Source organism: Mustela erminea, chromosome 17 (genome assembly GCF_009829155.1).
Source record: "Mustela erminea isolate mMusErm1 chromosome 17, mMusErm1.Pri, whole genome shotgun sequence".
NCBI classification, from domain to species: Eukaryota; Metazoa; Chordata; class Mammalia; order Carnivora; family Mustelidae; genus Mustela; species Mustela erminea.
The window spans coordinates 57,581,456-57,603,846 of record NC_045630.1 but is presented as its reverse complement, the minus strand read 5'-3'; the positions used below and the strand labels follow the sequence as shown (position 1 = coordinate 57,603,846).

The 22,391-nt window shown below is 47.4% G+C and overlaps 1 protein-coding gene across 4 annotated transcripts in view; it reads right to left on the bottom strand.

Annotated features, from left to right (window-relative positions):
- Window positions 1-22,391, bottom strand: part of TGFB2 (transforming growth factor beta 2) — a 79,396-nt gene that overhangs the window by 47,179 nt on the left and 9,826 nt on the right. For 2 of the 4 annotated variants that reach the window (XM_032317441.1, XM_032317438.1), the window contains exon 2: window positions 17,226-17,309. The exons of the other annotated variants lie outside the window; for them this stretch is intronic. In XM_032317441.1, the coding sequence (XP_032173332.1) occupies window positions 17,226-17,309 (84 nt within the window). The remainder of the gene's footprint in view (window positions 1-17,225; window positions 17,310-22,391) is intronic. 4 annotated transcript variants of the gene reach the window in all.

The window sequence follows — 22,391 nt, the reverse complement described above, 5'->3', positions numbered from 1 at the left end:
CAGTAAAGGAAACTGAGGCTCAGAGCTCAGAACCAGAGAGTACTAATAAGCCCTTAACGAACCCAAATCCTGACTCCTACATGCGTTCTTCCCACTCAGCACTTTGGGAAGGGTTCATGTTGATTTGAAGGCAGAGAGCTCAGGCCCCCCTCGGGATGGTTAGACCCGATCTCTGTGACCTCAGTGCCATGAATGAGACTGGCCCCGGCCTCGGCATGCAGCTGGGCAGCCCCACACACCTGCAGCCAAGCCTTGTGTGTCCTCCTAGTTTCACTGAGCGGCCCCACAGGTCACCCTCGCAGGTCACACAGGTCAATGCAACCATCCTTCTCAGCAGATCTGTTTTCTCCTTCTGTCCCTTTTTGACCAGACCGTAGGCACATGAATGGACTACCCATGGCCCCTGAGTTTACGGAGGAAGAAGGTGAAGCAAACACGTGGTAAATCCACTCCCTGGAGTGTCAGCCTCTCCATGTGGAAGGCGCCGATAATAATGCCGGCAGCGAAGAGCCTTCCCCGCAACCTCTCCTCTAAGCCTCGTGAGGTGTCTACCAGGTAGATCCTATTTTAATCCCATTTTACAGATGAGGAGACTAAGGCTGAGGCAGATTACATACTGTGTCGGTGGTCGCCCAGGTAATCAGAGGTGGAGCCAGTGGGGAACTGTCTTACGGTGGACCTTGTGCCACACATCACAGAATGCGACATGAGCCCAGGTGACACACAACCCTGTTCATAACACAGAATGGAGTAACTAATATACTTGCTTTTCTCAGCTTTGCAAATATCCCACATACCTGCCATGCTTTTCCCTCTCAGGTTATTCTCAGATTATTCTAATTCTGTTCTCACACACATGGCGACATTGATGATCTACTGTAACTTCGAATCCTACAAACTAATGAATGACAAGACAGTCATCAAAAATGAGAGAAGTACCCAGTGATATTTAATCCCTTTTTTCTTTCTTTCTTTCTTTCTTTTTTTAATGAATTAAGATGTTCTGGAAGTGGTCGGCGGGATTCCCAGTGAATTACTTTGTAACTATTTAAATAAACTTTCTCTAGACCTCATCTCTACAGGACTGTCACACCACCACCAAATCTGCCACGGGTGACCAAAACTCTGTGGTGCCAAAATGAGGGGACGGGCGCAGGGCAAGCATTCTTGGTCATTTCACAATGTTCAGGAGGCTCCAGAATGTGGTGCTGTCTTATCAGTGTGGGTTAACTCTCTACCTTTTTAGGTGGGGAAATCCAAAGGCAACATTTCTTACTTGAAAATGCCTTTCACAGAAAGTTCTTCAGAAGCTTGTGGTTAATTTTGTTGCAATTTCTAACTCCTTGAAATCTGACTCATGGAACAGAGAAAGACTCACAAATTTTGTGAGTCTTCTGACATGTAGTTTTGTTGAAATTCTTCCGTCAAAATACTCCCAAACACCAAGTTAGAGAGATGAGCCGTTCAGGCAAGGAACTCTGGAGTTGCCTACGAAGCCAAGAGGAGCCCGTGACTCCCCTTCCCACAAGCCACCTGCTCGCCCATCAAAAAGGAAAGGGCTCTCCGAAGGGCAAAATTAACACTCTCGTCCGTGCATTTCAAAATGTTCCTGCATTTTCCCTCATGTAGATTTATACCTACAATAGATGATATGTTTTTCAATAAGACACATGCTTTCCAGCTTTGCATTTTGGAACCACCTAAAGATCACTTACAAATCCCAGGAGGATTATGCATTGAAAAAACAGGGATTTCAGATTCTGTCTAAACCTGGGTTCATTTGTGCTCAGGGTGTTCCAAATAAACGTCTGTTTATACCGTAAATCCAGTTCTGCAGCTTTCCTTTGATATCCAAGGGCAGGACCCAAAAGTTTAAGACTCTGTCATGATTCTCTTTCCTCCTGGCTGAGACTCGCCTTTCCTTTTGCTTTTCATTCTTTGCTGTCACCCTCCTTATCAACTAATGTCTCATTGAAAAACCCCATTATTTCCACAAAGACTCGAAAAGCAATATACAGTCGGTTTGTGTCACAGAACCACATCCTCAGACCCATAAACATTTCTCTTCAAAAGCTGAGTGAGGGACCAAAAGAGAAACAGCACGTCACACCTGCACACACCTCCAGTGCTTGGAAAGGAATGCCCACAACCACACGAGCTCCTCAGGGGACCAGAGGAAGACTTTGCAAATGGTCTCAGCCTCACCACCACCCCCACCCCCCCACCACCCTCGCCACCCCCCCACCCCATTTGAGGAGCGGGGCTTAGTAACTCTAGTCCTTCCTGTCCTAATCCTGACTCCGTTACCCCTGGCCGTTTCACTACAGACAAGTTACTCTACCCTCTTCTGCTTTTAGATTTCAAATGATGGATTCGCTTTCCTGTGCCCAGATGTTCAGCAGGACACAGTACGGAAAGCCAGTAAAGGGGAAAAAAAAATAAAATCTGAATTTCCACAGAGAAAAAAAACCCGACTACCTACTTGAACTTGGAAGTGAAACCAGGTGCTTCCAGCCAGTCCCCCTAGGAGTCCTGCATCAGCAAAGCACCTCGAGGAATCGGGGCCCCTCCTTAAATCTCGGCATGTATCTCCGAGCCCCGTTTCTCTGCGCTGGGGGTGACCGTTCTCCCATGGACAACACTCACCAGAGAGCTTTAGTTCAGACCTCTGCTTTTATAATTTTCCATCTTCAGCTAAAAATACTTCTTTCTGAGTGAGTTTCAACCAAAGCATAATCCCCCAAACCAACAGGCACAGGGACAGAATAAAGGCTCTTGCAAGGGGCCTCGGCAAGAAGCCTCCTCTGTTTCTCTTGCCAGCCTCATTGGAAGACGGCCCTGAGCACCTCCATGGGGGGGAGGGGGAAGGGGGACTGTTCCCCTGGGATGGCTTAATTTACACACATTGACCATCTCCCCCCCCGCCCCCCCCACTCCCCTGCCAAATTATAGCTCTATTGGGGGCTCTAAGGGCAGCCCCCATCTGGGGCAGAAAGAACTAGAGTCAGCTTTCTCCTTCTCCTCTTGCTGACCTTGGGGATCTTGTCACCATTGACCGACCAGATGAAGAGATAACAGAGAGAAAGCATGGGACGTTCTCCGTGTACGTCCCTGGCAATGGTTGCTTCTTCGAGCTGAGAATAATGGTCTCCTGCTGCAGCCCTCAACTCCCCACTTGTACACACCACACACACACACACACACACACACACACACACACACATGCTCCGAATAACAATATCTCATTTACCAGCTCTGTTTACTGACCTATCGACTAGCTCTGTTCAGTACGGGCTGTCTGGAGCTCTGCCTCAAGACCCTTCTCTTTGAGGAACATCCCAGAAAGCTGTGCTGGCTCAGAGCTTTAGGGTTTGGTTTTGTTCATAATCTTGGCCCCGGGGGCCGAAGGAAGACTCCTGCTTTAACGGAGAGCAACGTCAGGGCTGCGATTCGGCAGGCCCTGGGTCGACTCCTGGCTCCGCCACCAGAAAGCCAGCCTCGGGGCGGCGGGGTGGGGGGAGGGGCTCTTCACCTGGTTGGGCCTCAGTTTCCTCATTCATAAAATGGGACTAGCGCCCCCAGGGCCGGGCGGTTGCGTGGGTCAGAGGAAGTGAGAGCCAACAGGGGGGATGGGAGGGCTCCGGCGGCTGGACCCCCCTCGGCAGCACCGCTCCCCCGCTCTGTCCCAGCCTCGCTCAAGTAAAATTCCAGACAGACCTTGGAACAGAACCTGGGGAAATCCACTTCAGCCTTGAAACCGCACTTTGCCCATCTGCACAATGGAGACGACCCAGCGCCTCCCTCGGACGGCCCTGGGGGGAACGGATGGTGGGGAACGCGGGAGCACGGGGCACTGCACCTGGCATGGGCCAGGCACCCCAACATGTTGGTCAACTCCCGGATCCCAAGTTGCCAGCGAAAGGGCTGTTTCTGGCAAATGTTTGTTCACCTTCCCAGCTACCTGCTCACCCAGCGAGTCCTCTGAGCACGGAGCTCCCTTCCTGGCCACCCGCCCCGCCCGCGCTCTGCTCAGCTCTGCTCTTCATCTCCAGATGAAGCAAAAATCTGGTAAATATTACACTTACAAGGTAACAGGTCTGGAATGCTTGGCATCTCAGGCGAGTGCAATTGCTTCTTGGCGCCCAAACACATATACGCTGCAGCCCAGGGCCAAACTACATTTGGCTGCTTTGTGCAATTCAAATAAAGATATTAAAAAATCCTCCAAGTCTATAAACATTTGTACTGTTTGCTAATCAAAGGGGTTCTTTTTTTTTAGCCATCTGAAGACAACTTGGCATGCTGGGCGCTCTTCTCTGCTCGGAACGTAAGGAGTACTGCTTATCCAGGCACCCGCATGGGTTTCTGATCCACGTAAACGATTTATCTAGTTTAGGTCAGGTGGACTCTCCTTGGGAGGGGACTGCCTTTCCCCAAACAAACAGACCCCAGCAATTTTCGTTCCAGAGTTTGTGTCGGTCACAATGCTGCTTTTGTGCCTCAGGACCAGTGACTGACCTGAGCTTCCCGTGAAGGGGGGAGGTGACAGCTCTCGTGGCTACGGGTCTTGGCTCTACCTCTTAATAGCTATGGACCTTGGGCAAGCTCCTCTTCTCTCTCTGTGCTTTGATTCCCTCATCTGTGCAATAAAGACAATAATCACACCTACCTATTATTGCCAGGATCAAATGAACCAGGACCTCTGAGGTGCTTAGAAAAATCTTTACAGTCTAAGCAGCACGACACAAGAATGAGTAAAAAATATTGTTGTTATGGATCAAATACCAAGCATAAACAAGACAGTAGGTGAAGGTCCTTAGCAAAGGATAACTGGTTCCTTTGGTAGAAGAAGCTGAATGCAACTGGCCTTACTTAGGCCCACATTCTCCACGAACTCACAGCAAGGAGAGAGGAACCTGGTCAAGTTAGATTATCTCGCGGTCAGTGATTTAAATGCGGACTTCACCAACTCAGATGTCAGGACTGAACTTGTTTTGGTTGTAAGAGCAGGAAAAAATAAATAAATAATACCATTTTCAATGGGCTTCCTCTTACCTTCCCGAGAGCTAACGTCAGAACTTTGCAATGAAGCCTCCTCCCAGACGGCCACCATGAGAAAGCACAGGAGGACTGGACTTGGAGGGGCCGGTAGGAACAAAGAAAGGGGCCACATTTTCCTAAGAATCGAGGAAACGCAGCACACTCTCTGGGTCTGCTTTTACAATTAAAGGTAATAGTGAGGCCCGACTTCCCCTGCGGGCGACAGGAGGTCATGTTTCCAGGACAGCCAGGATGACAGCTAGAACAGGCTGGCAGACACCCCTCGGCTCGCCGGCCCTGGAAGGTGCTGCTTCAGCTGGTGACGGCCACGGGCCCAGATAGCGAGCAGGTGAGGGCTACCTTGGTGCCGCTTCTACACCTGCTTCTCTCTTCCCCTTCTCCCCACCCCCCGCCTCTTCCACCCCTGCCTCTTCCCTCAGGTCCCTTTTCTGTCAGAAAAAGAAGGAAAAAGCACTACAACATACGTAATGAATTAGAACTACAGAGACGGTAGCTAACAGGGGGGCCTCGTCCCAGGATTCCCTTTACAGAAAGTACCAGAAGAAGCCAGTCATAGCAGTGAGAGAGACGGAAAGAATTTTTATAAAGTAAGACCCTCTGGGGCCTCACGTTGCGTCCTCTGGAGGCATCTACCTTGCATCCCCAGGACCTAGGGCAGAATTTCTCCCCCTGCCAGGACCACTCAAGGTACAGGAGAGGACTGGGGGTTTTCCCTGGGGGTCAGCAGGGGCAAGCTATGCCACACATGGGCAAGCACCCAGCATCCGACAGGACTCCTGTTCTCTGTACTTGAGAAGCCCAAGTCTCTCTCAGTATGAAGTAGGGGGAGGAGCACCAAACTGAATGAATCACAGCGCTGATTGGGGGGGTGGGGTTGGCGGGGAGGGATGTCCTTGTGGTTAACCACATTTTACTGGGGTTTTTATTGATTACAGTTGTCTTGAAAGAGACATGACTCAGACATACCATATCCCAAGCCACGTATAGCTCTGGGCTCTAATGGAATTTCAGTGTAGGAGAACGTCACGAACCATACTATGAAATGTGAAAAGCTTTGCTATCAACATAGACACCATTTGCTTCCGTCCTTCAGCAGCTCGAGAACAGGCTGACTTTTCTATTCCCCTTTCCACTGGAAGGCCGTGGTCATTCACTGCTCAGGTACGCACACTGTTCTGTGTACATTATGGGTCGCTGCTCGTTAAAGGTAAGGTTCTGTGAACCAACCACCTTGCCTGGTGCTCCCATTGTGTTTTGCTTGTGAATATCATTCGACAGTTTTCTAGGATCCTCCTTTGTACGGGGTCATTAGTTTACTGTAAGCTACTTGAGGGCAGGCATTATATAACCATAACAATACAACAATTACAACAACAAAGTCAACATGACTTGTTTTGAGGGGCATATCGTCTATACTGTCCCCACCAGGATTATCCAATTTTAGTGGAAAACAGGAAACTGAGGCTTAAAGAGGAAACACAGACAATCCCGCACATGGAACTAGAAATGGCACCGCCTTGACTATACTGGGCTGGTATGATCCTAGTGCCTTTCTCCGGGCCATCTGTACTGCCTCTTCTAAGAGGGACCCATTTCCACTTATCTCATTTCTTATTCACCTGTGTGGTTCAGACACCAAACCCTGGAGGCAATATATGCTCAGTAAATATTATTAAACTGAATAAAATAAAAATTTCCACATCAGTATTTGCACAGACGAGTCCACCAGGAATTCAAGAGACATGACACGGGATGCAGAGGGACCCACTTAATTGTAGCAATAATTACCAACACATATAGTCCTTTTAGGCCAGTACTGAGACTTTTTAAGCCCTCCAGAGAAGACAAAGATGTTATTCTGTCTTACACTCTTCCATCGATTTTTAAACAATGTCTCCAATATTATTTCCTCTTAAAAAAAAAATCAGTAGCATTTTTAAAATATTTTCCTAGGCTTAAAAAAAAATGATACTTGCTTTTCTCAATGTATGGAAATTTGATATTCAAAACATGGGCCAGAATTTCTGGTTTCCTTGTAACTCTCCATATACAAAAGCTAGAAAGTTAAAGACTTTTTTTTTTTTTTCAATTCCCTGAAATGAATGAATGAATGGATGGATGGATGGATGGATGATGGTTTATTTAGCCCTTAGCATGTGCCAGGCATTTGTACATATTAATTTCTCTCTTGGAAAGGACCATTGAGCAGGAGATTTTTTTTTAAATCAGTCCTCATTTTTGTCTTAAATATTTTGTTTACTTGAGAGAGAGCAACAGAATGTGAGCAGGAGCAGGAGGGAGGGGTGGGGGAAGGGCAGAGGGAGAGGGAGAAGCAGGCTCCCCACTGAGCAAGGAGGTGGGGCTCTAACCCAGGACCCTGGGATCATGACCTGAGCAGAAGGCAGACGCTTAACCCACTGAGCCACCCAGGCGCCCCTAATTAGTTCTCATTTTAGAGACGGGAAAGATGAGGTTCAGGGAAGGTAGCTGACTTGCCCCATATTACAGTCAGGATTTTATCTGAGGCTCCTTCAGGCAAAGCCTGTATTTTCTTTCTATTATATCATAGACTGAGTGTCACACTCCAGAGTCATCTTTGGCTCATGTGTGAGTCACTTTCTTGGCTTATCAACAGTAGGTTAGGATCAAAAAACCAAAGGCTGACATCTTCACAACTTTAAAGGAAGGGACCACCGTCTGTTATAACAAAGCAAAAGAAACAGAGAGGCCCATTATATGAACCCGTCTGTCTAGACAGATGACTAAACAGGGGTCCCTCCAGGGTTAGACTTGAATTTCCTCCGTTCAGCCTGTTGGATATTTAGCAATAAAAAAAAGAAAGAAAGAAAGAAGAAAAAAAAAAAGAAAGAAAGAGAAAAAACACTGCTTGAAGGCTTTAGTGCTGATGCAACCCTCCCACACTACCCTGAGAGTTATTTCAAAGTTGTTCAGTGCAGGCTGCATGTGTTAAACCCTCAAGAAGACATCAGATTGACACAAGAAGAACCCTAAAAATACTCATGCTGTGTGGCTAAAGACCCAAGCACACAGGCCTAACTGTCCCTTTTGAACCTGCAGTGACAGCCCTTCGAACTCACAGAGGAGCAGGAAGCAATCCAGGTGTCCCCCCCAGGACCATCCACAGCCAGACGGCATCAAAGTGGGGCTTCTCTGTCACACGGGCTGTCAAGTAGCTTCCCTTCCTGCTCTTCAGGTGCCCTGGGGACTCTGCACTTTTTCTAACTCACAATACTAAAGATGCTACTTTGAACGAAGAAAAAGTCAGGATCCTTTCATCAAGGCTACGAGAGATAAACAGAGGCTGGTGACTGGGGTTTTTTGAAAGCCTATTATTAATACTGCTGTTTCGTGTACAGAAATGTCTCCCAGGTAGGCAGTTAGGAGTTGGTGAGCACACGATGTGGCCCCAGGCAGAAACGGGGAGCTAACCAACAAACTAAGACCTTCCTCCGTTCCCAAGAAATCCTTAGCAACATGCAAAGCACTGTTTCAATCATGGCCCACATTTGCAAAATTCATTCACTCCCTCACTGAACAAATATTTACCGGGTGCCTCGATCTGCAGCATTTTTTTAAATGTATGGGACGAGATAGGACTGCCAGGAACCTGTGGTGGAATTTCTAGAGCCTGAGCCTGGGACCATTCTGGACTTTTAACAGGCGTTAAAGGATTAATGCGGTCGTTGGAGTAAGTACGCAGATTTACCAGCCTTCAGGAAAACAAACGACAACGACAAAAAGGCTGTTCCTCTCCAGGGAACAAAATGAGAAACACCCGATTTTGTATTACACGCTCCAGTGATTACACAATCCGAACAAGACAATAAACCGCAAGGAGGCACCACAGCTCATGTCAGTTCCCATAAGAAGGAACCATTTCCATGCCTCAAATGGGGAACACAGAACCCAGATGGGCTAAAACCAGAAGTTCCCATCTCATTCCCACATCTGTGTGCAAGCCCTTGGGTTCTGCTGCCTATCTTGAACTTTCCTAGGTTTTGGGAAGTGAAAATAATGTATTTAAGAGAATTTAAAATTATATATATATATGTATATATATATATATATACACACACACACACATATATATGTATATATATACACAGTATTTAAAATACTGTATTTAAGGAAAAAAAAGAAAGACATCCAAACATACTGTTTTTTTCTTTTTTCAGAATAGAATAATTTCCTGATCATACAGATACATATTATTCTCAGTAAGTTCTCCTTTTCTGACTATCTCATCCCTTCATTCAAAATTTCAGATTTCAGTGTATCATCTTAGGGGTCCGACCAGTAGGATGAGCTCTGAAGTCAGACAGACTTCATGTTCAAGTTCTGGCTCTGCTACTTAGGAGCAACATACCCATGGGGAAGTTACATGATGCCAGTAAGCCTCGGTCTCCTTATCTATGAAACAGTGACTAATAATTATATTTATCTTATAAGACTAATATAGAGATTATCACAGTTCCTAATACAACTATTCAATAACTGACAGCAAGTGTTTTCAGCTTTTTTAATTTGTTATTACTGAAGACAGAATCCACCCTCTCTCTCCCAACACCCTCTCCCAAATGTACATCTATTCTTCATACAGAAGTCTGTGCATACTATAATAAGGATAGCTGGACAGAAAATCATAGTTTGAACATAAGCTAAGGAAACCCCCAAAAGAGAGCTTCTAACTCAAACCAAACATTAGAATCACCTGGGCTTTTTTGAAAACCAAAGATACCGCACCCTCCCTCCCCAACTCCCACACCGTCCATCAACCCAATGGAAATTCTGGAGGAGACCCCCAGCATGTTAAATGCCCCCCAAGCGGCTCAGCGCACAGCGAGGCTGAGAAGCCCGGCACTAGAGCCCACGGACCCTGTCGCGGACCGTCCACGCTTCCAGTAAGGGGTCTGCGCGCCGCAGCACCTGCAGCCCAAGTTCAAGTCCCTGCTGCGGCGACGGCGCACCGGTAGCTTCGCCCTTCTTGGTGCCTCCCCCCGACTCATTTCTGAAAAGTCTCTGTCCCTAACACTTACACTCAAGTCAACGAGCCCTGAAGCCTCCGCTGCGGCAGTCCCACAGGGAGCTGCCCTCCTGCTCCCCTGAACCAGGCGGTGGACCAGGTAAAGAGCTGCCTCCGTCCAGCAAGACGGAGCAGGAAAACAGTCGCCAGCCGGGCCGCCGCGCAAACACAAGAAGTCAGCTCCACTTCAGAGCAAAGGTCCGATCCAGGCATATTAGAAAAACGTGGCCTGACCATGTAGATTCCAGAGCATCCAAAACCAATCTGGAGCCCGTCGGTGGACAAAGTTCACATTCAGCGAAGCAGCTCCAGCAGCTGCATCACGCACACAGTGGGCGATTCAGAAACGCAGATGTCCCGCCGTGTGCAGAACAACGCTCTGGTTCTCGCTGCTCTTTCCCACCCCTGACCTCAAGGGCAGGGTGGAAAAGCTCAGCCTGGGCAGCTCCTAAGGAGACGAAGGAGAGGCTGCCAAGATGACTGCGAGCTCGCTAGACCAAGCCACCCCCCAGCCCGCTCAGGACAAATGGGCAAAGGATGGGTGGCCGTCCCTGCGTGCAAGGTCCCACCGGAGATGCCCCACGCCAGCAGGGTTTCTCTCCATTCGCTCACGGAACACAGCGGGAAGGAGCAGGAATCGAAGCAGCCGACTGGGCAGGTAATTGCCAGGCGACCGAGGTTCAGGTTAGATTGGATTCTAGGGAACCACGAGGCACGTGATGTTTAGATTGTTAAACTGGCATGGGCCTCACACAAGAGACAGAAATAGGAAATGTGAAATCCGTCTTCCCTCCAGCCAGCAGTGAAGCACCTGTAGACTTCTGCTCTCCGGGAAGGGAGCGTGGGTCTTACTGGGGATGACATCTATCAGATAGGGCTGGGCATGTCAGGATCACGGTGGCAACCTGAGACCCTAAAGCTAAGGGGGGTAATCCTGGGTTTCAGAGTGTCCCTGACATACATGCATTTCACACAACACAGGAGGGCTTCCTTCAGAAACCCCATACTACCAACGGGGCCATTTATACCAGGTAGAGTTGGCTCCATTGGAAAAGCCAGTCAAATATAAAAATGGAGAATGACATTTCTGTCTGTTATAAAATCAACCCACTGATTATTTCGTAAATATCCATTACAAAGCTCCCCATAATTCCAAAGATGAAGCAACAGAGAGGATCCAAGCATGCAAAACACACAATATAGGAAGTTTTTAACAGGAATGAAATCTTTCTCCCTTCCCAAATCCGCCACCTACGCTGTCGTAAACTGCATCACCTGTTCAAGATGTCAGTCCCTGCTCTCCTGGGCCCATTGCCACCTGACCCCCACCTTTGTTCTCCCTTTCGGTCCTGTTGAAACCAGGTGTGGCCAGTGGAATGTGGGCGGGGAAAACGGCCCATGTCATTGTGTGGCCGTGAGCTCAGCATGCCTGGGTTAGAGGCTGCCCCTTTCACTGGGTCCCAGAATGAGGATGTCGTGGAACCAAGCCACAGCCAACCCACAAACCCTATGATATGAGCAAGAGATTCATTTTTGTGGTATGCCATTGAGAGGAAAAAGAAAGCTCTAGATAGTGACCTTGAGCTTGTGAAATAATGCCGTTTTCCACAGAGTCCCATTACACCACTGCCCGTCACAGTATAATGGATTTTATACGCCACAGACAAATCACGTCTTCTGAATGTATCAGCTCTGAATAACAAATCCTCAATATAAAGATCTTACCCTCTGGCCTCAGTATTTCAGAGTGGGTCTCCTGAAGGAACTCCATCAATACTAAGGGCTTCTGCTGTTTCTTGGTTCAGCAAGATGGTAGCCACGCGAGCTCACAGAGGAAGGGGACAATGCGAAGGACACATCTCCTTCCAGAAAGCATAAGCCGCTCCCTCTGGCTGCTTGAAGACTGCCAAACTGCCATGGCAAAGGTTGTCTTTCAAGTAGCAGATATCACCTCCTTCAGGAAGCCCTCCTGTACCTCTCCAGGACAAGTTCAGCAATTCTTCCAACCCGTCAGGACTCTTACTTAGAATCAACCACACAATACTGGCTTTTTTGGTTTGGCTTGGTTGGTCGGGGTGCTTGACTTCCTCACTCAGCTGCAGGCTCCCTGGAAACAGGATCTGCACTCTAGGCCTCCATCTGTCAAGGGACCTAGCATAATACCTGCCACCCAGGAGACTCAAAGGATATTTCTTGTACAGAGGAGGGACTGAAATCCACATTCTAGTCTTCCTGTTCAAAGCTTAAAAGTTAGAAAGCAAACTCTGGTCCAACAGAAATGCTTCTCGCGAACAAGAGACACAGTTTTACAAATTCCCTGGCTTCTGACCACATTTCAGAACTTAGGCAAAGGCACTAGGCACATCTGGACAGATTCAATACTCTTTGAAGCCTGACTTTCCAGTGTCCGAGTCTGTCATTCTAGGCCAACGCATGGTCACCCATGAGCTTAGGGACACATGTCCCTGCTCACCCGGTCACAGACGCTGTGAGAAGGCATCACAGCAAGGACACCTGTCAGCACAGATGGGAGACCCCAGAGGTTATTTTAAAACACACATAGCTCCTTTCTAGAAAGGAAAGGGGGTCAGTGGACAGTAACTCAGGAATACTAACTTAAAATTTTTTCGAAAATCGTATTCTACCTACAGAACCCACTGGAGCTTGCCTATGAACTTATTCCCAAAGAGAGAACTCAGCACCACTTGAAATTCTTGATAGAGTGAAGTTTCATCTGGGAAGGCAACTGCGAAATGCACTGCAGACATCACAGAGACCTCCTCGCTGGACTGGTGTACGGTTCCCACCTTGGCAGCCGCCACAACAACCTTGACTAAACCCGCCCTTCGCCCTATTTGATGCAGAGGAAAAGCCACAGACTTGATGTTGGCCTGCAAGGCTCTATCTGACCCATCCGACATGACCTCTCTGTGATCTCATCTCCCAGGGCACTTCTGATAATCCCTGAACAGCTCAGGAGCAGCACCAGCTGTTTCCTCTGCCAAAAAAGCTCTCTCCCACAGAGCCCCAGGCTCCTCTCCGACCTCCTTCAAGCCTCTGCTTCGAATCCACCCTCCTCCTGCGCCCTCCCACGCCCAGCTTCTTTGAAATCGCAACTCCCCGTCTCCATCCCCAACCCTGCTCTGTGTTCTCCCCTCTAATATTTTCAAATCCTGCCATTCTTATTGAAATCTTTAAAAGAATTCTTCATCTTCCTCCAAGGCGTAGACTTCTCTAAGAACCCGATTTTTTGCTCTTTTATTCCCTGATGCCATCACGAGTGCCTAGACACGCTGTAAATACCGCTGAATGAACTAATGTCTCCTGACAGCTTCCTGTTTCTACCTGCGTCCATCCACAATCTCTGCGTGCACTTGACATTCATCTTAAACCTCTATCTATATTTTGTAATTAATGTAGAGGTCTTGCCATTAAAGGCTTTTGGGGAAGTAGAACAGACACGACTCCCCTTTCTTTTTATAACTTCAATAGCCAAGGAGTATGGTTAGTGATACAGACCACGAAGAACTGGATATTTCTCTAAACAGTTGGACAGCCAAAAGTCCTACAGCAGGTATAAGATATCCGTACCGTGTGGCTGGATTCAAAATCGTCATGGTTCCAAAGTAACCAGCAGAGCATCAGAATAGCAGCTGGCAGAGGACTGCACAAATGCCAAGTAATTTATCCTCAACTTTTCTTTCTAAAACCTGATCAGATTTGCACCTGCTCTAATACCTCTTGGTGAGAAAAACATCCTTTGGAAGCAGAAAGCCGCTGTTACTCGAAGCGGAGTCTGGCTGAGCGAGTGGAGTTTACATTCCATCGTCGGCCAGATCCTTACCCCGTGGAATGTCTGAGAACACGATTCAGGCCACGAAGAGGTCGGCAGCGCTTCGACCAAACACGACCTCAGGGAATTAAACCTTATACGTCGACTTATACATTATACGTGTCCCTTACACATCATACATTAGTTTTCCAAAATCTCCTTCCCACTCCCAGGGGCCCAGCTCAAGGCACCTGGGTGGAAGAATTCACTGCCAGGCATAGTTGCTAAGCTAGGCCTCCATCACCCCATGTGACTCATCCATTTGCTTACACACTCACTGCTCCCTCCCTCCGTGATGAACAGCGAGCTGGGGGCGGGGAGGGGGGGTCGGTGGGGAGGGGCGGATGTGTGATCCTGCGGACAGCAGGTCTACCTCGATCTCTGTATGCACCCGGGAGAAGGGAAAGCACGGCATCAAGACTGTTGACTGAGGTGAAGGTCCCACACCTGCAGAACCAGCCGATCTCACAGAGGCCCCACTTCATCTGAATCTTTCCACGCGGAGGACTGTGACTAAACAGACCTGCGTGATCAGAGCATCCTTGGCCTTGAGCGGCCGATGACTCTAGTGAGGTCAGAGCAAACGGCGCAGCCCACTTCCAGGTGCACAAGCATCAGCTCCACAACCCCGCCCCCCGCCCTGCTATTTGGACTCTGAGGTTCTGGGCCAGGACTAGGGATCTGCTCTTCATGACACCTCGGGAGACACACGCGCAGGCCACGCTTGGAAAAACACCATCTCTCGGCCTCCACCGAGCTATTTCAAAGCCTCGTACTCAGTAAAGACTTGAAAAAACACAAAACCCAAACTCCGAAGCCATCTGAATTCCTCTTCACCACTTTGAATCCATGTTTGCAGACAGACTGCCTCCACTGCCGATCGTCTAGGTTCTTAGATCTCAGTAGGAAAAGCTTCAGGCAAGCTAACGTTATCTTAACCCAGACTTTGGGGGCGAATGATTTAAAAAAAGAAAAATGATTCAGCAGCCACATAGGCTGTGCGGAGCAAGGACCACTACATCCTCCAGAGGATTTTCTTTCGCGAACGCTGTGCCAGTCCAACCCCGGGTGTCAGGACACGGCCTTATCAACTGCTCCCAGGTTAGAGAGTGAGCATAAGGAGAGGCGCCACGGGCCCTGCGCTCCGTCCAGCCGCTCCCAGCATCTCCTTGGAATGGAGAGGCGGTTCACACAAGGTGACAGGGATGGCCCTCGAGCTGCTTGGCACAGGCCAGCCTCCACTTAACGAGTGCTCAGAATCACACTCAGCATGGAGAAATTCACCCTGACCCTGGACACTTGCCCCCTGGCATCCACTCACTTACATTTTTACTCAATTACTATTTCTAAGAACAGAGACCAAAAAAAAAAAAAATGCAGAGCCCCACGGCTCCGCGGTCTTCTGTGGAAAGGCTGAAAGGGGTCCGCAGGCCTGGAGGCCGGGTGGGGCGGAGGAGCCTGGCGCTGTGCGGGATCCCCATGGAGTTCCCGCTCTCTTTCCCTTCCACGCCCTCAGAGACACTCCTGATTCTCCCAGACTCGCTGAAGAGCATGGTGGGTTTCCAGTGTGTTTTCACCAAAGAAAGAGGGCGGCTTGCAGCCATGAAATGACCGAAAATAACCCTAGGCGAAGAGTGTCTGAGAAGAAAAACCACCCAGAGAACGATGGTAGGCCTCTCGACTTGTTTACTAGGGGAGGAAAAGATGAAAAGGAAATGAATCCAAAGTAGTCACTAAGACAATTACAAAAATTAATGAGAAGGGAGGGCCAGGGGAAGGCAAAAGGAAAGCCAGAAAGCCTGGGGGCTCTGTGGTCTGGTGGAGGCCAGACCTGAATTCGGATTCTGGCTCTGCCGTCCACCCTCGGGTGCTGTGACTGAGCACAAGGTATTTTCCTGTCCAAGCCCCAGTTTCCTGACACGTGGGGACCCACCAGCATGGGGAGGACAGGACGCTGCTAACCGCATAGGACACAGGAGGGATTCAACAAATGTTTTCCTTCTCTGGTTCCCTTCCCTTTTCTTTTCCAAAAAGCTAGTGGGGAAAACACCAGACAATTAAATCCTTGGTTTAGATAGTGAAATAAAATAAAAACGTCGAGGTTGAAAACAAAATAATAATCTGTCTCACAAAAGGGAAATTTAAAAGCATAGATTAAACCTTTTACTCTTTATTCACATAGCGACTTCTAGCCACTTTATACATGAAAATAAATGTGTAGTCCCAATAGAATCTGTTCTTTTTTGAGGAGACCCAGCTTAAACCACTGTAAATAAATGACTTTAATTCTTTGATCCTTGATTCCTAAGAAGCAAGGTTAGGCATGGTAAATTGTACAGTAGGCTATCCCAGTAAACTAGGTATTTACTAAGGTAATAAAAACATTTCTTTTGTCCATATCTGGGACCTCGGCCCACACTTAGCATCAGTATAATGTGAACCTTCTTGGGGTTTCAAAAATATGAGTGAACCACAAGGCCAGGATTATGAGTCTATTTCATTTCTTCTTGAACATGGATCAGGGAAAACTGGACCCCTGAATTCTTACATATCAGGATCACTAAGTCCTATCTTTGCCGTGATCTCACTGCTCAGCATACAGTAGGCACTCAATAATAGCTGACGGAATTGATTAATGCTCCGAATCAGAAAGCATGGAGACCTCGGGCTTCAGAGCTCCTCAGCCTGGCATGTAGCACTGGCTCCAAGGGGTTTACACTCAGAGCTCAGTGGCGAGCTCCCAGGGCCAGTCAGCCAAAGGCTTGCCCCATGGCAATCCATTCTCATGTCACCCAGAAGGTCACAAATAATGGCAACATTCCCACACGCCTCCCTCCAGACCTTCAAAGGAAAGAAAAGCTCCTTCGTCCCCTTTAGTTCAGTACGAGAAACATTCATTGAGCAATTACTGTATGCCAGGCATAATAACATAGATATTAAAAAAGACACCCAGAAAGGACCCCTGATAATCTGACCACACTTGCTCAACCCTCCAGAGAGCATCGACCATAGGGGGTGGGGAAGAGCAGGGTCAGCAGATCCGTATTAAACCCCACGTCACTCCCGGAGCACAGATCTCATGTACCCGCAACCCCTTCTTGCACATACGGCCATCAGATCGTCATTTACGGACAAAAAATTTGGGGCACCTTTGTGACTGTTCAGCTCCAAGGCTGCATTCCCGAATTCTCTTTGGCCTCTGACAAGTTCCCCCACAGGAGACAGACACCGAAGATGGACGTGATAGCACTACGTCAAATGAGGTATAAAGCAGACAAATGTACTCACCAGGGTACCCACAGAGCACCTGGGACGGCCTGGCGCACAAGCTGCCCACTGAGCCAGAGGGCGTTGTAACAACTGGGCAGACAGCTAGGAGTTTTAAAAAGCACAGTCATTAGCTATTTGACTGAGGTGATGCCTTGCACAGAGCTATACAAAGATTCAAAGTCGAAGCTGGCTCTCCGAAGGCACTCATTCCCCCACACACAGAAGGTCCCCCCTCCTCGGGGACCAAGGATCTCGGAGGGATTCTGGATTCTGCTCCCAGATCTCTCAGCATCCCTTAACCACCAGTCAGGCTCCTGAATTCCGTTTTCCCTTTAACACGCTCTAGCATCAACATCGCAGGGTACAATTTATACACAGAAATGGTAAAATAAATACCGTGACTTATGTCAGAGATGAACAGGGAAGGCCTTGACCTCCTTGGACAAAAGACAGCCTACCAATGATGACTAAAACCCCATGTTTCATTTGGTTGGCCTAGATTTCGGTTTCCTTAAAACACCTGTCATCCTTCCGAACCCTCACATGAAAACCCCTTGAATGGGTCAAGAATACAAGTGTATCTTAGTTGGGTGCTTCTGGGTGACAGTTTAAACATCTAGGTCTTTTCAGGATAGGTTAAACATTATCTCCCATCATAGTTATTACCCCGTGAAATTTTGAACTTTTTTTTCTTTAAAATAATGGCAACATCTTGTATATTGCCAGCCATATTCTTAAAAAAAGAAAATACACCAAAAAATACGTGCAATGGAAGAGAAAACACTGCTGGGTGTTCTATCTGGGGTCGAGTCGATGACAAACACAGGATTTCTGTATAATAAGATGCAGATCGGAGTCCCCACTTTCGTCACCCAATTCCCGTGAGTCTTTGAACAAGGGCCTCGATTCACCCAACCCTTGGTTTCTACATGAAGCATACATCAAGCTACCCCTGGGGGTTTTTAGGACAATCACAGTGAGATGATATATTTAAGAGACTGGCAAATAAGAGGCGATCAAGGGATGTAATAATATTAGTTATGTAACTAATTTGATAGACACACCCCTGACTTGCTTCCAGGCCTGGGGTGAATGTACTTCTTCCCTAGCGCCTTACATGGATTTAACCTCCGTGCACCTGCCATCCGTCTAGGGCATGTCTTCCAAAAGTAGCCCCGTCCCTCGGCAAACCAGACTTGAAAACTTCTTTTGACAGAAGACAAAAGGCCTTGTGGAGTCCTCTGTTTGTTCCTTTTTTGGCAGATTTGTGCCTTTTATCTCTCGATTTGAAAATGGACAAGGAAGCCCTTTTCCATAGCCTGTAACTTACCGTCTCCAACACTGAGTCCACTAACAAGACGCCCCCACCCCCCGGGACATGCTTTCACGCCTCAGTGGGACACATCTCCTGGTCAGAAGTCTGTGTCACCGGGACCATGGGGCCCTGGATGGCCTGCTGAGGCGTGGACGAGGAAGGTCCCCTCGTGGCTTTCTGTACCATGCTGCTCTCACATTGCCACCATATGCTGTTACCGGCTGCCATCTGCTCACATATGTTCTCACCAAGAAGCGCCCATGTTGTTTATTTTTAGAGGCGCTCCACAGCCTTAACCCGGAGCAAATTCCCTCAAAGAACCAGTCAGCAAAGACAGGAAGCTACACTGGGTATAAACTGTTTGTCACAAGATTAGCAAGTCAAACAAAATCTTCCCCTTCATATCTGACCTCTAACAAGAGACGCTGGAAGTTATCTTAAATAAAAATCTCAGAGAATGCAACTAGGGAAAGGCAAAACAGGCCAGAGGAAGCCGCTTTGTGAGCAATGCTTTTGCTTCAAACTATGGCCCTATGCGGTTCTTGGGGGGATTTCACTCCTTTTCCTGGGAAACAGCACCTTCTTCAGGCCAGTGGATGTTGTGGTGCAGAGGAGGGACGGTTCTAGTAACAGAATCCAGATCCCTGAGTTTGCTCGGGGTCGCACAGGTCAAAGGAAGTCTGGGTTAGGACCAAGGCCATGTAACTAGGGTCATTTGCAATTTCCACCAAGCAGGCCTCAAGTATGCCCCTTTGGTTTACTTTTACTATGCCATAAAGCTGCAGCATTAAATCCTTTCTCTCTGTCATTTTTTTTTTGGGGGGGGGGTGTTTGTTTGTTTATTTAAGCAGGGCCAAGAAAGGGTGCCCCGGTGCTGACCCAAGGCCTCACAAGTAAAGACCATGAACAGGGTAGAGATCTTAGTGATGCTATAGTGATCATTTAGGCCAGAGAAAGCAATCCTTCGTTTTTTCACAGATGGATTTCAACAGTCTATAGGAGTCAAGGGGCATCGTGGTAGGAATACACTTTTGTAGATCAGTGAGGCTTCGGTGAATGTGAAATGTTTAATAAAATGTGAAAAGCTACAAAAATCCAAGACAATTAGTTTTAAAGAAAAAATCCTTTTTTAGAAGTACTTGGACACTCACTAACTGATCATGGAGGACGACCACTCGCAGAAGTCGTAAGACAGAAAGGACCCTGGAATTAAAATTTTGTATGGGTAACTTACAAAATGTCTAAAAGATTATGATATTAACTGCAAAAGTTCTGAGGTACATTTTGCAGCTGGGATGACACAGCTAAGAAACAAAGCAATGAAACAAAACAAAAACGCACGGTGTTTCTAGAGCGTCTTTCTGAACTCCTGCCTAAGAATCACCTGGCCTTGTCATCACGGTGCAGGTTTCTGGGGCCCACCTGAAAACGACTGAATCACAATCTGGATGGAGGCTAGGAGACAAGGATTTGGGAATCCGCATTATACTAAGCACCACTGGTGATACAGGGAATTTTTTGCATGGTAAAATTTGAGAACCTGTGTTATAGGCTTCTATGACTTACAGTTTCAAAAAGGCCTTTTATTAAAATGAAATCAGGGGCGCCTGGGTGGCTCAGTGGGTTAAGCCGCTGCCTTCGGCTCAGGTCATGATCTCAGCGTCCTGGGATCGAGTCCCGCATCGGGTTCTCTGCTCAGCACGGAGCCTGCTTGCCTCTCTCTCTCTCTCTCTCTGCCTGCCTCTCTGTCTACTTGTAATCTCTCTTCTGTCAAATAAATAAATAAAATCTTTCCAAAAAAAAAAAGAAAATAATTAAAAAAAAAAACGAAATCAGAGAGGGAGGCAAAGCACAAGAGACGCAGCTTTAGGAAACATCCGAGTGTTGCTGGAGGGGACGTGGTGGGGGAATGGGGGAATGGGGTGGCGGGCGGGCATTACGATGGAGTGAGCACTGGGTGTTATTCGCCACTGATGAATCACTGAATCTACCTCGGAAATTAGTAAGACACTATATGCTAATTAATCAAATTTAAATAAAATAAAATGAACTTTTTTTAAAAAGGCCTTTTACAAAATCTCACTTGACCTCAAGGCTACCCAATTGTTCTGAGTAAGTAGGGGTTTCGTGTCATGTGAAAGTGTCTGTAAGATAGTGATAAAGGCTTCCTCACTGCAGTGATATCATAAACATTATTAAATGCTATTACCGATGCTCCAGTAAACTCAGGGTCAGATCAGTCCCTCCTCAACTCCTCCAAACCTTCCCTACATACATTTCTCTCAGGATTGTCCATTGGGGGACAACATTTCCTCCCAACACATACTACAATAAGCTACTTAAAAAAAAAATACAAATAAAAATAAGCTTCTACTTTACTTAGAGAATTCCCAGCAAATGCTGCTGAGAAAGGGCAAGCTGCTGATCCTGAACATATAATGACCCAGGGTCAGCTTGACTCAAGACCCTCCTTCTAGAGTCTGGAGGCCAGTGCCAAAGAATTAATGAAATTAGACATGACTCTCTCTACATAGCTCCACTGCTGATGGTGATATTTTGTGACAGCGGATTTCTTCTGAAACATGTCTCTCTCCAAGACAAGCTAGCACGAGTCACCTCATTCTAGGGCTCATTCTGGGGCGGGGAGAAGAGCTTAGTGGGTGAAACAGCCCCAGTTCCGATTGTAGTTCATTGGTCTGACCAGTAACTTCCATCAACACACTTAACAACCCAAGGCTTTCTACTGTGAGGAGGGACAAATGAATGACTAAATTTTATCCAATATTATCCAAATCAATATGACTTTTCAGCAGATGTATCTACAGGTGAGAACGGATGCTTCAGAACCCGAGGAGTCAGCCAAAATCCAGCTTTGGTTCTGCTCAGCTACTTCCAGTTAAAGCCAGGAACTCCAGCCCGCTCCCGCCTCTGTTCCTTTCTCATTACCATCCAGAGCCCCAAATGCAGAGGTTTGAGCTTGGATGTGGAAACGTTTCCCCTCAGAAAACCCAAACAGACCTCAGAAGGGCAGAAGGGGCCGTTCCTTTACCAAATCACTGATCTTTGGTGGGGAGGGGGGAGTCCTCGGTCTGTGATTTCTTATTTCTCCTTCTAAAGTGGAATCTGAATAAGTCACCCATTCCTTTGGGTGCTTGGCCAGCCAGGAACTTACTTGTAAGAGCTGATTATAAAGCAAGTAGCAACAGCTTCAATGGTATTATCACTAAGATGTCAAAGCAGAAATGAAAATGAGATTAAGCCAATAGATGATAGGAAAATAAATGACCAAAGAAGAACCAAACCCCCCAATGGAAGGAGTGACAAAGCCCCTGCTGCATCTGTTATAGAGAAAATAATCTCTGATGATTTGGGTCTAAAAAAGCATTAAGGGGCGCCTGAGTGGCTCAGTGGGTTAAGCCTCTGCCTTCAGCTCGGGTCATGATCCCAGGGTCCTGGGATCGAGTCCCGCATCAGGCTCTCTGCTCAGTGGGGAACCTGCTTCCCCCACCCCGCCCCACCGCCTACCTCTCTGCCTACTTGTGATCTGTCAAATAAATAAATAAATCTTTAAAAAAAAAAAAAAAGCATTGAATTTCCAACACTGAAATGAGTCCAAAACTTAAAAATTAAATATTTTCCCCCCAAATTCCTACTTTTGTTTGGACAACCATCAGTAGTTTTGTGCTTTCAAAAGACACAAAGAAAACGCGCCGTGTTCTCTTCTAGATGGTGCTTCCGTATAGATTTGCAAAGGCCACTGGATCGGCGGTGATTTCAGGGTCTTTCTCAAAACCCAACCCTGCATTCCTGTTCACAAGATGAAGTAACCAACCAGGACTCTTACAACAGCTCAAGTTATGAATGAGCAG